Source organism: Fundulus heteroclitus, chromosome 19, assembly GCF_011125445.2.
Source record: "Fundulus heteroclitus isolate FHET01 chromosome 19, MU-UCD_Fhet_4.1, whole genome shotgun sequence".
Lineage (NCBI taxonomy): Eukaryota > Metazoa > Chordata > Actinopteri > Cyprinodontiformes > Fundulidae > Fundulus > Fundulus heteroclitus.
Window position 1 is genome coordinate 7,438,736 of NC_046379.1, and position 14,062 is coordinate 7,452,797.

The 14,062-nt window shown below is 41.9% G+C and overlaps 1 protein-coding gene across 2 annotated transcripts in view; it reads right to left on the bottom strand.

Moving 5' to 3' along the window:
• Nucleotides 1-14,062, bottom strand: part of btbd7 (BTB (POZ) domain containing 7) — a 40,580-nt gene that overhangs the window by 11,549 nt on the left and 14,969 nt on the right. For both annotated transcript variants that reach the window (XM_012854732.3, XM_012854733.3), the window contains exon 3: nt 9,850-10,992. In XM_012854732.3, the coding sequence (XP_012710186.2) occupies nt 9,850-10,992 (1,143 nt within the window). The remainder of the gene's footprint in view (nt 1-9,849; nt 10,993-14,062) is intronic.

The following is a 14,062-nucleotide window of genomic DNA, read 5'->3' on the forward strand; positions in this document are numbered from 1 at the left end:
GTTTTAGAACAGTTAGGATGGGCAAAATGTCCAGAAAAATAAACGAGAGGTTTTCAGAAATTCAGAATGACTTGACTTGGCTCTGGAGATATTTTTCTAATATCTCTACACAACGTCCTTTCCTCTTCATGCCATCTGTTTTTAAAAGGGCGCCAGTGCGTCGTGGAGTGTGTTCTCAGGCTCGTTGTTCAAAAACGTATTTTCATCGGACATGTCTCTCCACGAATAAAAGTCTATGTCGCTGAGTACATTTGGAAACTATATTCTGGCTTTTTATGTTGCTTTTGGAGAAATGGGTTCTTCCTCGCCGAGTGGCCGTTCAGCCATAGAAGCTTCACTGTCTATAATGACACCAGCTTCAGCCACCATCTTCTCTACGTCTTTTGCGTTTGCTTTGGGGTCGGCACAAACAATTCGCCCTGAAACCTTTTCACCTGTGGACCATAGAAACCATCTGAATTTGAAACGATCTCATTATTTCGGCATTTAGGAAACGGAGATCATTTTGGTAAGCCTGACAGATCTAAAGCAACAACAAAAAAAAAGCTATTTCATCCCTTTCCCATCTGAGAAGTTCATGAGTTAATCGGAACAAGTGTTTAAATGGACGCTGATCGGATTATGGATCATAAACTAGCCCTCTTATCCCAGAATTTCTTTATCCAAATTCCAATTCTGATGGTGATAATTTGCTGATTAAGCTTTAAGTTTTAATTTGCTGACAAAGTCTGAGTGAAGGTACTGTATGGGAGAGAGGAGCAGGGCTCTGAACTAGCTTTTCAAGAATCCAGAGTCTTTATTGTCGTTATGTAACCATAATGAAATCTTGGTGAGACACTCAGAATGATAAGAGGCAGACCCGACTTAAAAACACACACAAAAAAAACCGAGATATAAACATCCCTAAAAGGAAACCCTCAAAATTATAAAACCCTCAGAAGAAATAAAAAGTATTAAATAACTAACACCCTGTTTGACTCTTCGAAGAAAAATTTGAAAAGTAAAATATGTTCAAGGACAAACATAGCATGTAGTATTTACATAAAATGCAGCTTGTGCTGAAATCTGTGAAATGTGCTGGTGGTTTATTTGATTGTCAGAAGTGGTGTTTTTGCACTGGGTTCATTGTTATGCCCAATTATTTCACTAGATGCACTAGTTAAAGGGCGAGGTTCAGCCAAACCACATATGACTCCCCAGTTTTACAGATATTGTGTTAAATCACTGTTCATATAGACAACATTGACTATTAAATGATTGACTAACAATCTAGTCAACATCAACTTTTTTATATATAGCAAAATTATTTATTACCTAATATTATTGTAACAGAGCACCTAATTAGCAACTTGTTTTGTGTGTTTTTTTTTTTTTTTGCTCTCTGTCCAAAGATTCTATTTGGAAAAAAGAAATGGAAATAAAATATTTTCTTTTGCCCAATTAATCATAAAAATAATATATACACTCGGGTTGGGTATCATCTAGGATGAGCCGATTCAAAACGATTCTTGATACGTAGCTCAGCTTGATTTGATTTGACTCCAATATCGATATTTATTACTTTCAAATTTATGTTCAAAGTCATTCAATCAACAAAACCAGCCAAATATTATATTTATGTTCAATTTGTTGAACACTGATATATTAAACAAGAAAAAAAAAGTTAATTTGGTTCAATGCATTTAACATATCACAGAAACCATAAATGTGCCAAAACGTCTGATTTTAGGGACGAAGGCGCGCTGCAATAACGCCCCCTAGAGGTTTGGAGGTATATCGATATCGAAAGCCAGGAATATCGATATTAAACCGTTTTTAAAAACATAGATATTAATCTTTGTATCGATTATTATGCACAGACTTAATATAGACACACACGTTTCTTGGATGATACAATTTCGCACAACTTTGTACTGGCTGAAAACTACGCTAACTGGATCTTTGAATGTGGGTTACAGTCTGGACTTAAACTCTGCTTTTTTTCGTACGTCTTCTTTCGACGCTGTGAAAAAAAAAAAAAAAAAAAAAAAAAAAAAAAAAACACCACACTGCTCACATTGCACCACTGCTTCATTTAAAAAATCCCCACAATCCTGGCTGTGGTGCATCACTGTCACATGACTGGACAAAAACTACATGATCAACAAAAGGCAGCTAGATAGAAAATAAACATCGGCTGTTAATATTGGCCCAGTTTTTTATGTATCGGACCAATATATCGTGCCTCCCTAGTCGTAATGCCGGTCCTCTGCGATGTGCTGCATCTCATTAAAGTCCTCTACTGAAAGCAGAGGCGCGTGCATTAAGCGCCAAGCAGCGAGCTATTCCCCACGCGGGACCAGCGGCGCAGGAAAGCTAACAGCTCTGCAAGTCCTTTTTAAAAGATCCACAGTGACGGCCCGGCTTTCAAAACGCAGCACTTTTATTATGAGCAGGAGGATATTAGACCCAGCCTTACATCTAACACTAACCTTCCCCCTTTTCTCTCCTCCACAGTGGGGGGGGGGAGACCACATTTGCTGCGTCGCAACATTCGGTCCTGGAGTTTTTTAATCTGAAGCCCTTTTCTGGAGCACGGTCCCAAAAGGCACGTGAGACATTGCATGCGTTCAAACGGTCTAAACCACCCTGCTTGGAAATGATGCCTTATGATTGCTGAGGCGCTGCGGCTTTAATCGACACAAACAACCAAAGTACAGGGCATGGAGGGGGGTGAGGGGTGGGGATTGGTTTCCACACACAACCAATAATTAACACAGCGTCTAATTCGGCTTTTCATTTTGAGTAAAATTTAATCCCAAATAGCATGCATGGGAATTAATACGGAGCATCAAAGGCTTCATGAGGCAGAGCTTCACATTGTCAAAGGAGGACGGTAATGAGCACAGGAGGGGGGGGAGGACTCTGACAGATTACAGGGTTTTCTCCACACAAGCCTCTCTGCTGCCTCCTGAAGGGACCCGGGAGGGGCCGACGCTTGATGCGGCGGGGCCTACAGAGCTGGAGCTCATAATCAACCAACATACGGCAGGATGATTTGTCATTTAAAGGTGTACGACTTATCAGCACGCAGACAGCAGATAATAGGAGACAGAGACGGGTCCGCTCTCAGGTTGACACCCTATATTTAGTGCGACGCGCCGTTTCAGACACGGCGTGCAGTCTGAACAAGTCTCGCAAAGCGCCGCGACTTTTAACCCATTGATAGGATTCTCGACAAGTATCTGTTCCTGCGGCGTGTCCCGTGGCGCCCTTGGAGGTTCCTCCTCAAACCGGATGTTTTTGCTGGTTCTTCTTAAGCCAAAAAAGGAGTTGCACATTTCCCCTCAGACGGGTTGCGTCACCGCTGACAGAGATGGGGTGTCGTTATAACTCGAGCTGCACATTAATAAGTAAACACAACTTTATGGATTGGGAGTGCAAACCTTTGGATGAACAGATGCTACACCCATCAAACTACGCCAGCCAAAGAGAATCTCATTAAAAAAAGGCACAGAGCAGAAGGGACGTCTGCAGTGAGTCCAGGGAGCCAAAACAAACCATTAGGTGCATTTTTAATATGGCAAATATAAATAACATGCGTTCAAATGGTAATGAAATATGCTAAAAATGCTTTCATAACTATTAAATGAAAGCCAAATATTTGTATAAATGGGGAATCATTGTCTGGTTTATGTTTTTTTTTTTTTTGGAGAAAATGTTTTTGTGAAAAGTTCTCAGTTCTTTATGTTCATTAAAAAAATATAAGACACTAAAGTTGACTAGGAATTTGAAAGGAGGGAAAGAAACTAGCACAGGAAAAACAGAAAGAAGGAAGGCGGGAAGGAAAGACTGAATGAAGGTAGACAGGAAGGAATGATAGAACTAGATTAAAACACAGAGAAGGAAGGCAGTAAGAAAGAAGGGAAGGAAGCCAGGCAGGAAATGAGGAAGGAAAGAAGGAAGGAAGGCAAGAAGAAATGAATGAATTGAGGAAGACAGGAACGAAGGAAAGATAGAAGTAGTACAGGAAAAACAAAAAGGAAGAAGGGAAGGAGGATACAAAGAAGGAAGAAAGGCAAGAAGGAATGGATGACGGAAGGAAGGAAGGAAGGAAGGACAGGGAAGTAGTACAGGAAAAATACAAAGGAAGGAAGGGAAGAAGGGCACACAGAAGGAAGGCATGAAGAAAGAAAGGAAGGAAAGCAAGAAGGAAACTAGTATAGGAAAAACACAAAGAAACAAGGGAAAGAAGGAAGGCGAGAAGGAAATAAGGAGGGAAGGCAGGAAATAACGACAGCAGGAAGAAAAGAATGAATGAAAGGAGACAGGAAGGAAAGATAGAACTAGTTTAGAAAAAACACAGAGGAGGAAGGCAGGAAGAAAGAAGGGAAGAAGGAAAGGAAGGCAAGGAGGAATGGATGAATTGAGGAAGACTTGAAAGAAGGAAAGATAGAAGCAGCACAGGAAAAACAAAAAGATGGAAGGGAAGGAGGACACAATGAAGGGAGACGGGAAGGAATGATGGAACTAGTTTAAAACACAGAGAAGGAAGGCAGGAAGAAAGAAGGGAAGGAAGCCAGGCAGGAAATGAGGAAAGAAAGGAAGGGAGGTAAGAAGGAATGGATGAATTAAGGAAAGAAGGAAAGATAGAAGCAGTACAGGAAAAACAAAAAGAAAGGGAAGGAGGATACAAAGAAGGAAGAAAGGCAAGAAGGAATGGATGAATTAAGGAAGGAAGGAAGGAAAGGGAAGTAGTACAGGAAAAATACAAAGGAGGAAAGGAAGAAGGGCACACAGAAGGAAGGCACAAAGAAAGAAAGGAAGGAAGGCAAGAAGGAAACTAGTATAGGAAAAACACAAAGAAAGAAGGGAAAGAAGGAAGGAAATAAGGAGGGAAGGCAGGAAATAACGACAGCCGTTAGAAAAGAATGAATGAAGGGAGACAGGAAGGAAAGATAGAACTAATTTAGAAAAAACACAGAGAAGGAAGGCAGGAAGAAAGGAAGAAGGAAAGGAAGGCAAGAAGGAATGGATGAATTGAGGAAGACATAAAAGAAGGAAAGATAGAAGCAGTACAGGAAAAACAAAAAGATGGAAGGGAAGGAGGATACAAAGAAGGAAGAAAGGCAAGAAGGAAGGAAGGAAGGAAGGAAAGAGAAGTAGTACAGGAAAAACAAAAAGAAAGAAGGGAAGGAGGATAAAAAGAAGGAAGAAAGGCAAGAAGGAAGGAAGGAAGGAAGGAAGGAAGGAAAGAAAGAGAGAAGTAGTACAAGAAAAAACACAAAGTAAGAAGGGAAGGAGGATACAAAGAAGGAAGAAAGGCAAGAAGGAAGGAAGAAAGGAAGGAAGGAAAGAAAGAGAGAAGCAGTCCAGGAAAAACACAAAGAAAGAAGGGAAAGAGGACACACAGAAGGAAGACTGGCAGGAAATAAGAAAGGAAGGAAGGCAAGAAGGAAAGAAGGAAAGAGTAGTACAGGAAAAATACAGAAGGAAGGGAAGGACACAAAGAAGGTAGGGATAGAAAGACGAAACTAGACAAGAAAGGATGGAACTAGGAAGGAAGACCAAGAAGAAGGAATGATAAGTAAATTCATTACTTTCCTAGACTGTAGGAAGCCCATAATTAGCAGTCCAGATATAAACGTAGCAACAGAATCACCGTGACGACGCTCGAAATGATTTTATCAGCACTTTTACGGTTGCTGCAGAAACAAACCAGAACACGACGTGACGAAGGTCCAGGTCGGTGACGCCCATCCGTCTGGTAACAGACACCAGAGAGGATAGACACCTCCTCATGAGCAGCAGTGGGACCGGGCAGCACAAACAACCGGTTCCAGGCGTCCGATTGAGGCTTTTTCTTTTTTTTTTTTTTTTTTAAAAGGCGTGGTGGAAACCGCAGAGCTCAGACATAAACACCATGGAGGCGGTGCGGGCCGTAAAAACAGCTGCTTCGAGTCAAAACATGACGTTAACCTTTGGCGTGTTGCAGAGGTCACTCTAAGACAGGGCAAAGAGTCAAAGCCATGTGTAATCTGGTAATAAAGTGTCGACAGAGGCTCTAATGCACGAACCAGCTGTCCCCCCCCCCTTCCTCAGAGGAAACGTCTTGTTTCAATATGTTCCTGCATGGCACGGCACCAACGCCGCCTAATATCTCACTTCCTGCGTCCATCGCTGCAGACTGGACTGAACTCGAGGAAGAAAAAGGAATAAAATAAATAAAATCAGCCAGATGTGACAAAAACACTAAGTTACACAGCAGAGCCCACAGAGGGAGATGCTGTAAATAGGAAATACTGGACATGCAAATGGGTTCAGACGCTGGAGCTATCTGATTTACATCATGGCACTTTGTGTCGCGCGTTACACTGCAAAAACAAATCTAAAAATAAGTAGAATGTTCTTAAAATGTGTGTTTTTGTCCTTGATTTGAGTAGGTAAATAATATTTTCTGTCAATGGGATGAGTATTTTGACCCCTAAAATAAGATAATTAGACATACTGCACTTGAAATAAGATGATGGAGATGAGTTGTTCCTATTTCAAGTGCAGAAATCTTATTCCATTTGCAGATCATCTTATTTACCTGCTCAGATCAAGGACAAATACACTTATTTTAAGAGAATATTACTTATTTTAGTTCCGTTTTTGCAGTGTATATAGTGACCAAACAGGAAGGAGGGAAATTATTGAGGATTGAGACCGCGCTAGCAATGATTTGGTCCAATTTATGGGAAACGGCGACCTGCACAATAAATCGCAAATGCAGAGATTATAAAACCTCGACGACAACGGGACAAAAGCGGCAGAAGTGTGCCGACAATAGAGGACCTCGCACAAAACCTTGTTTAGATTAGAACAACACAATGCTGCTAAAATGTTTCCTCATTGCATGATTTTCCTTTTTATTTAATTTTTTTGCATTTTGAATACTGTATCACAATCTGTTCACTGACAAACTTGACAACCTTAAAAAACAGTCACTATTTAAAAAAGGCTTTAAAAAGGTATCCGATAGACAACCTCTGTCCTTTCATCATTTTCTCATTCTCCAAAAAAATACAGTTTTCTTACTTTGGAAAATTTTTAGAACATTTAAAGTAGCTTGTTAAATTTTTAAGGCTTTGAATGGACTTGCTCCGCCACCTCTGGGAGAGTTTATGAAGCTAAAATCCAGCATCAGTGGAAAGGTAACAAGAGCGTCTAGAGGTGACTGTATAGTACCTCACAGATACACATTTACCTCCAGATTCCTCAGCCTCTGCACTTAAAATCCTTATTTTTCTCAATAATAGATGGTGTGCCTTATATATGATTAAAGTTGTGCTTACTGACTGATTTTATGTGATACAATTCCCTAAAAAATCTGTTAAAATGTGTAAATACGACTTTGGTTAGCAATGAAGCCGTTCCGCTCTGTGTCACTACCTGATAGGACCCCTGAGCTGTCTACAAGACTGCCTGACTGTAATGTCTAAACTAGAAGTGCATTCATGTAAGGCAGCCCAGAGTACACGCTAGCAACAATAAACCTAGTAAGTTAATTAAATATAAAAGTTACTTTTACTTTGGCCTCATGTTAGAAACAGAGCAGTGTAGTTGAACTACTCTGCCCTCCTGACAGAGACGGAAAATTCGGTATATCCGATTGCTCCGCACAGAGTTCCCTGATGATAAAAACGTGGATTTAAAGGAGCCGGAAACAAAACAAACTTCTCATCCATCCTTTTAGCAGCGTTAGAAAAGTTCTCTGTTGCTGATTAAAGCATCGACTCGGCGTATTTTTACTTCCATGTCGCCACAGGATTTGATGAAATTTAAGCCTTTCAGAACAAAATAAATACACTAAACCTATGTAAATTAAATGACAAATCTGCTTCCTTGTTCGGTGAAAAAGCAGCAGTTTGTATCCGATATTTAAATAAAAACGGTCAACTTTATTGGGAATATCCAAAAAAAAAAAAAAAAAAAAAAAAAGAGAGAAAGATGTTTTAATTTGTAGCTACCGATCTCTCGTTACCCTATTTTACTTTGATTAACCGGATTGTTGTTAGGGTTCTGCTTCCAGTTTGAATGTTTCACTTTTTTAAAGTTTAACTGTTTAACTTTTCTACTTAATAAAAATAACAACGTAGTTGCTCCGTCGGTCGGATGTGAACGGGACTGATGTCAGATTATCCTCATGTGTGCAGTGTTATTAATGTATAATAACACTGCACATGTATAATTGCATAATTAAAAATGCATTTTAATTATACAAGAAATAATTTCAATGATTTATTAAAAGCAAGAACTTGGTGAGCAGTTTGAGTTCATTGAGTATTTTCACGTTTTTGCATCGGTGCTCAGACATCTGGATAATCCTCCCAGCGTTGTCACAACACGACACCGATACTAAGAGAAATACCCACGCAGCACTTTTTGAAGGCAGCGAGTGATTTCTAGTTAACAGCAAAAAAATACACAGTTACAATATGACAAACGTTCTTAATTAGGGCAAAACCAATAAGTAGGGAGCGATTCAGTTCTCCTATAGAGAAACATATAATAAGCGTCAAAACAGACTAGCAACACTTAGTATAAGGTTGATGCCCTTAATTAAAATACCTCTGATTCAGTCATGCAGCTTTTTTATTTTATTATAACAGCTCATCTTTAGTGTGCCACTGTGTGCTTCTATATTTGCCTGTCAATTTGCTGTTGATACAATGACGTTTTACTACTGAAGGACAATTAAAGGGTCATAAACTCAAGATAAACAAGAGTCTGGTGCCTTCAAAACAGATTTTTACAGTATAAAAAGGATTGGGTCCATGTAAAAGTATACAGCAGAATCCCTAGACAACCTCGTCATTGTCGTTAATATTTAAAAAAATTGGGCTAGCTTATCTCTTCTGGGATGTTTACTACTTCCCTGCTACAGACACAGGAGTTTTACCGAACTTTTTGCGATGCACGTAGCGTTAACGTAACTAGTAGGACTGGACGATATAGATAAAACAAAAACGCATATCAATAAAATAGAAATCACATTGATCAATATAGATAATTATCAACAAATACAAAACATTTATTTTAAAGTGCAGCCCTGACCATTTTATGCTGTTGCTTAGCAACCTATTTTTAGATACAGAACAACAAACACTGAATTCAAACTCAACCTTTTATTCAACCAATGTTTTACCAAAACTGAAAGTTTTTAATAAAGAAAGAAGAATACGTGCTCTCTGAACTCTTTAAAGGGGGCGGAGCTTGGTGACGGAGCGTTACTGAGTCTGTGTTTCTGATTGGTTGGGAGGATGTAATGACTGTAATATTAACCTATGATAGGCTAAAATGCAAAAGGAAGAAAGCTGTTCTATTGAACGTTTTATTGACCCTATCATCGATATACGTTTATCGATATACATTGTTATTGAATTATCGTCCAGCCCTAGTAGGCATTCTGTTTTTTCCACCCTCCCGCCTACACGTACCTTTATTTTACAACATCAAGCTGCAGAGCTGGACTTTCGTGAAAATATCAAGACGAGGAGCCCTTATTTGGTAAAAGATCCCCCGTTTTAAGACTCTGACTTTGTGCGGCGACACATTTCTAACCAAAAAGACTGCGATGAATATTGAAATACCTTTTATCATCACTTCTACCAAATATTGCAATAAAACTCAAAACACTGCAGTAAAACATGAACTCAATAACGTCCCGGTTCCTCCACGTCCCGCTCGTTAAAAGCCCAAAAATAAATCTGACATTTATGCAGACGACGAATCGTCTGAGCAGAACGGCGGCCCTCCTCACAGACGCGTCGTTAATCAACTTTCCTGTCCGAGTGCACAGATGGTTTCTGGGTGACGACGACTTACCTTGAGCCAGCATGCTGAACTCCAAGAACAGTGCAATGTGGTAGAGCTCCATGGCCTCCTCTGTGCGAGTGCTGGCCCCTCTGCACCCAGAGACCAGGGCCTGCACCTCGCCGAGGCTGCACGACGAAGGGCTGCCTCGCAGCACCAGCCCCAGGTCCACCACATCCGTGTACATGCAGTGGAGGATGACCTGCACGTACTTCCGAGGGATGATGGACTCGTCCAGCACTATTCTGGTGGGCGTCTGCAGCGTGCGCTCGGTCATCTCCTCCCCTGTGCGAATGCGTCTCTGCAGAAGGTTCCTGAAGAAAGGGGAGCGCGCCGAGAGGATGGCCTTGTGGGCCCTGAGGTCCTCATCCGGGGTGCCTGGCGCGCCGCTGCCCCCTGAGCTCCCCGGTGGCACTGCAGCGACAGCCCCCCTCTCATTAGAGCCCTCTATCATCTCAGAGTCCGAGGAGAAGCTAAGGAGGGCGTCGTAGTAGCACATGTAGTCGAACAGGCCCTTCATGTCTGCCTCCAGGGAGTTGGGCGTGCCGAACTCCTCGCTGAGCTGAACGAGCACGTCCACGTTCTGCAGCCGGGTGTCCTCGGCTCCGCCCACCCCGAACTCCCCGCTGTAGAGGTAGTGAAGCAGGGCGGAGAACATGGGCACGTCGATGCCCGCGGTGTCGACGTCCATGAGGACCTCCGCCCCGTAACCGGGAGACGAGGACAGCAAGGTCTTGAAAAAGGGGCAGCGGGCGGCCAGGATGGCCCGGTGGGCCGGGAAGCAAGTGCCTTGGAAGATGAGATCTACGTCAGTGCAATACTTGTGCTGGTAGAGCGCCGCCAGGTCCCGCTGCAGGCTGGGCGCCTCGGCACGGGCCAGGCTGGCCTGGAAGCTCAGCTCCTTGAGGGCCGCCGTGCCCTCGTACTCCTCCACCAGGGCGTTTGTGTCGCGGACGTCCCACCCCGACAACAGCTCCCGCATCTGCCGCGTGTGATCCGCGGAGCGGCTCGACTTCCTCCTTTTGATGAACCTCCGTTTGAGCGTGGCGAGCCCCAGGCTCTTCTTCTTCCTGTCCGCTGGTCGCTCATGGCCGTGCTCCAGGCTGTACAGCTTGGACTCCCAGCCATATCCCTGTTGAGAGTACGAAGATGTCCCTACAGAGAAACAAGTAAAAAAAAATGGTATTTTATTTTACTGTCAGACGTCTAACACGTTTACTTTTTTGACAGGGCATTTATCAGAAATACATATTTTGCCCCCCACTGGGGAAACAGGTTAACCTTTAGGCAAATTTCCAGATGTCTGACATTGAAACATGCAAATGTTCTCCCTGTAAAACGTGAGTAAGTCTTTTGTAAAAACAGCTAACACACTTTTAACCTTTAAAACTTTCATTTCTGCACGAGGAAACTGAAGCGGTAACCTCCACCTGACAGCCAGCACACCTTTTAAACTAACCTCTTTAAAGAATTTGCAGGTTTACATCACATATCTACCCACACATTTTCAGTGATGTTCAGTGGATCAAACTGCACAGAGATTCTCTTTAAAGCAGCTCGACCCAGAGCTGGTGATGTAGTTTTTACCCTTTGATACGAGGCTCCAGACTAACTTATGATGACACCGTTTTATTCATCAACCAAGTCTGCCTGCAGCTCCTTTTCATCAAGAAAAAACAAAAACATTTTCTTCACCTTTATTGCCAGCAAACAGGTTTGGACACAAAGTTGTCTTCATTTTGTACCTGAGCTAAATGTATTTCATGAAAAAGTGAGTTTATATTAGTGAGTTATTAGTAATTAGTGAAGTATCGGGGCACCGTTCCCACAACAATTCAATTTAATTTTATTTATATTGCACCAATTCACAATACAGGTCATCTCAAGGCTCCTTACAAATTCTATCAAATCCTCCAGATTGGTCAGAAAGTTTCCTCTCTAAGGAAACCCAGCAGGTTGCATCAAGTCTCTCCAAGCAGCATTCACTCCTCCTGAAAGAGCGTAGAGCCACAGTGGACAGTCGTCTGCATTGTTGATGGCTTTGCAGCAATCCCTCATACTGAGCATGCATGAAGCGACAGTGGAGAGGAAAACTCCCCTTTAACAAGAAGGAAAAATCTCCAGCAGAACCAGAACCAGGCTCAGTGTGAACGCTCATCTGCCTCGACCCACTGTGGGCTTAGAGAAGACAGAGCAGAGACACAGAAAGCACAGAATCACACATTGACCCAGGAGTACTTTCTATGTTAGATGGTAATAGTGGATGATCTGCCTCCCCTGAATGATGTCATAGCTAACAGACCAAGTGTACCTTCTATGAAGATAAAAATGACAGAACAAAAATGGTGAAAGTTGAAATAACAATCAATGCAAATTGTAGAACAGTAGAAGAATTCAGCAGAGTGAGAGAAATGGACCCTGATGTCCTCCAGTAGCCTAAGCCTATAGCAGCATAACTCACTGAGCTATATAATACACTGGAGTGCTGAATTTGCCAAAAAACTGAAGTCACTGGCCGCCATCTTGCTACTCCCTACTCTCACAGAATCCCATCGGATTTGCTTGCAACAACAAGCAGTTTTCTGGCTGTGTGAAAACGTTTCACAGGTAATTCTACAGTCAGTGGATGTACTAACACTATCAACTACTAGGAAATTAGGTGCTGAAATATTTTACATGTTATTCATATTAAATATATATATATATGTATATATGTATATATATGTATACACATATGTAAATATATGTTTTTGTATATTGTTATTTATATATTTATAAATGTTAAACATATATATTTAAATGAATAAAATGCAAAATATTTCAGCACCTGACTCTCAGTACTTGATATTTTTAGAACATAACATAATGGCATTTGACATTTTAAAAGTCTTAAGCCCCCCCTGAACATGAGAAAATCCTCGTTATTCGATGCTGTAGCGCACATATTCCCTAGTTACTGGGGGAAAATAGGGAGTACCAATATGGCGGCTGGTGGCTTCAAAGCGACTCATTCAAACAGACGATGATTAGCACTCCAGTGTATAATATAGCTCAGTGGCATAACTACAGAGGTAGCTCAGGGTAACATGAGCTACTCTAACTGTAAGCTCAATAAAAGAGGAGAGTTTTAAATCTAGTCTCAAATGTCCGCTGCCCCCATTTATGACTGACAGAGTCGGCACGAAGGGCAGTAAAAGTCTATCCAACACATCAGTTCTTTATTGCTATGCAAACTATGCCTTCAGGTGCATGAGATACAGTATCGTACTGCATCTGAGCAGTGCATCATGACTGCTTTACTGCACACACTGATACTGCTAACGAGGACAGCGATTCAATACATTGTGTATAAAATCCAGCACTTAGGCTTCCAGACTGCTTCAGCGAACGTGTGTGAACCAATTGGTCGCCCTCAGGAGCTCTGTACCAGTAAATATTCCACACTTCAGATTAGCTGAAGAGCAGCTGGTGGAGAACTTGCGGGTGAGGTTTCTGTGGCCGAGCCGCCGCGTCCCCAGAGGCGATGCAGCGGCGTGAAGCGGGCCGCCGCTGGACTCTGGAGCAGTGGAGACGCGTTCTCCGAAGTGATGAATCATGCTCCCCTTCAGTCTGGGAATCCAAGCGTAAAGTGTGGTGCAGAAGGGATTACGGAGCGTTGCCGCCGTTTTTCAGGGCTTGTTGGCGGCCGCCTTGAGGTGCTGTCACAACGTTTGCCGTCCCGTCATGCATGGCGGCAATTTGAAAGGCAGACGTAGCGTTGGGTCGTTAAGACGGCAGATTTAGTGGGACATCACGTCTCGCCACGTCTTTCAAGCATTTCGACCCGTTGTGAAACGTTAGCAGACAACGAGATCAATGCCTCTCTGCTGCTTCATGACCAGTTAATTTTACTTTTTGCTGAATTCTTGGTAGGGCTGCACAATTAATCGCGTTTGCAATATAATTGCAATAAAAAAAAAAATACGCAATTTCCAAATCGCAGAGGTCTGCAATGTGACAATTAGTGAATCAGATGCGTCCTTTAGGTGTCAGTAATATGTTTAAAGTGGGTTTGCCTCCATGTGGAAGGGAAGAGAGTTGCAGCAGTGAGATAATCTAATTTTATTACTTGTTTTTTATACAAGTAATACATAAAAATAAAGTAATAATTTATATAATCATATTGTTTTAGCAGAAACCTTCAGGAATCTCACCACAGCATTAAGTTCTGGTCAATCGGTTTAAT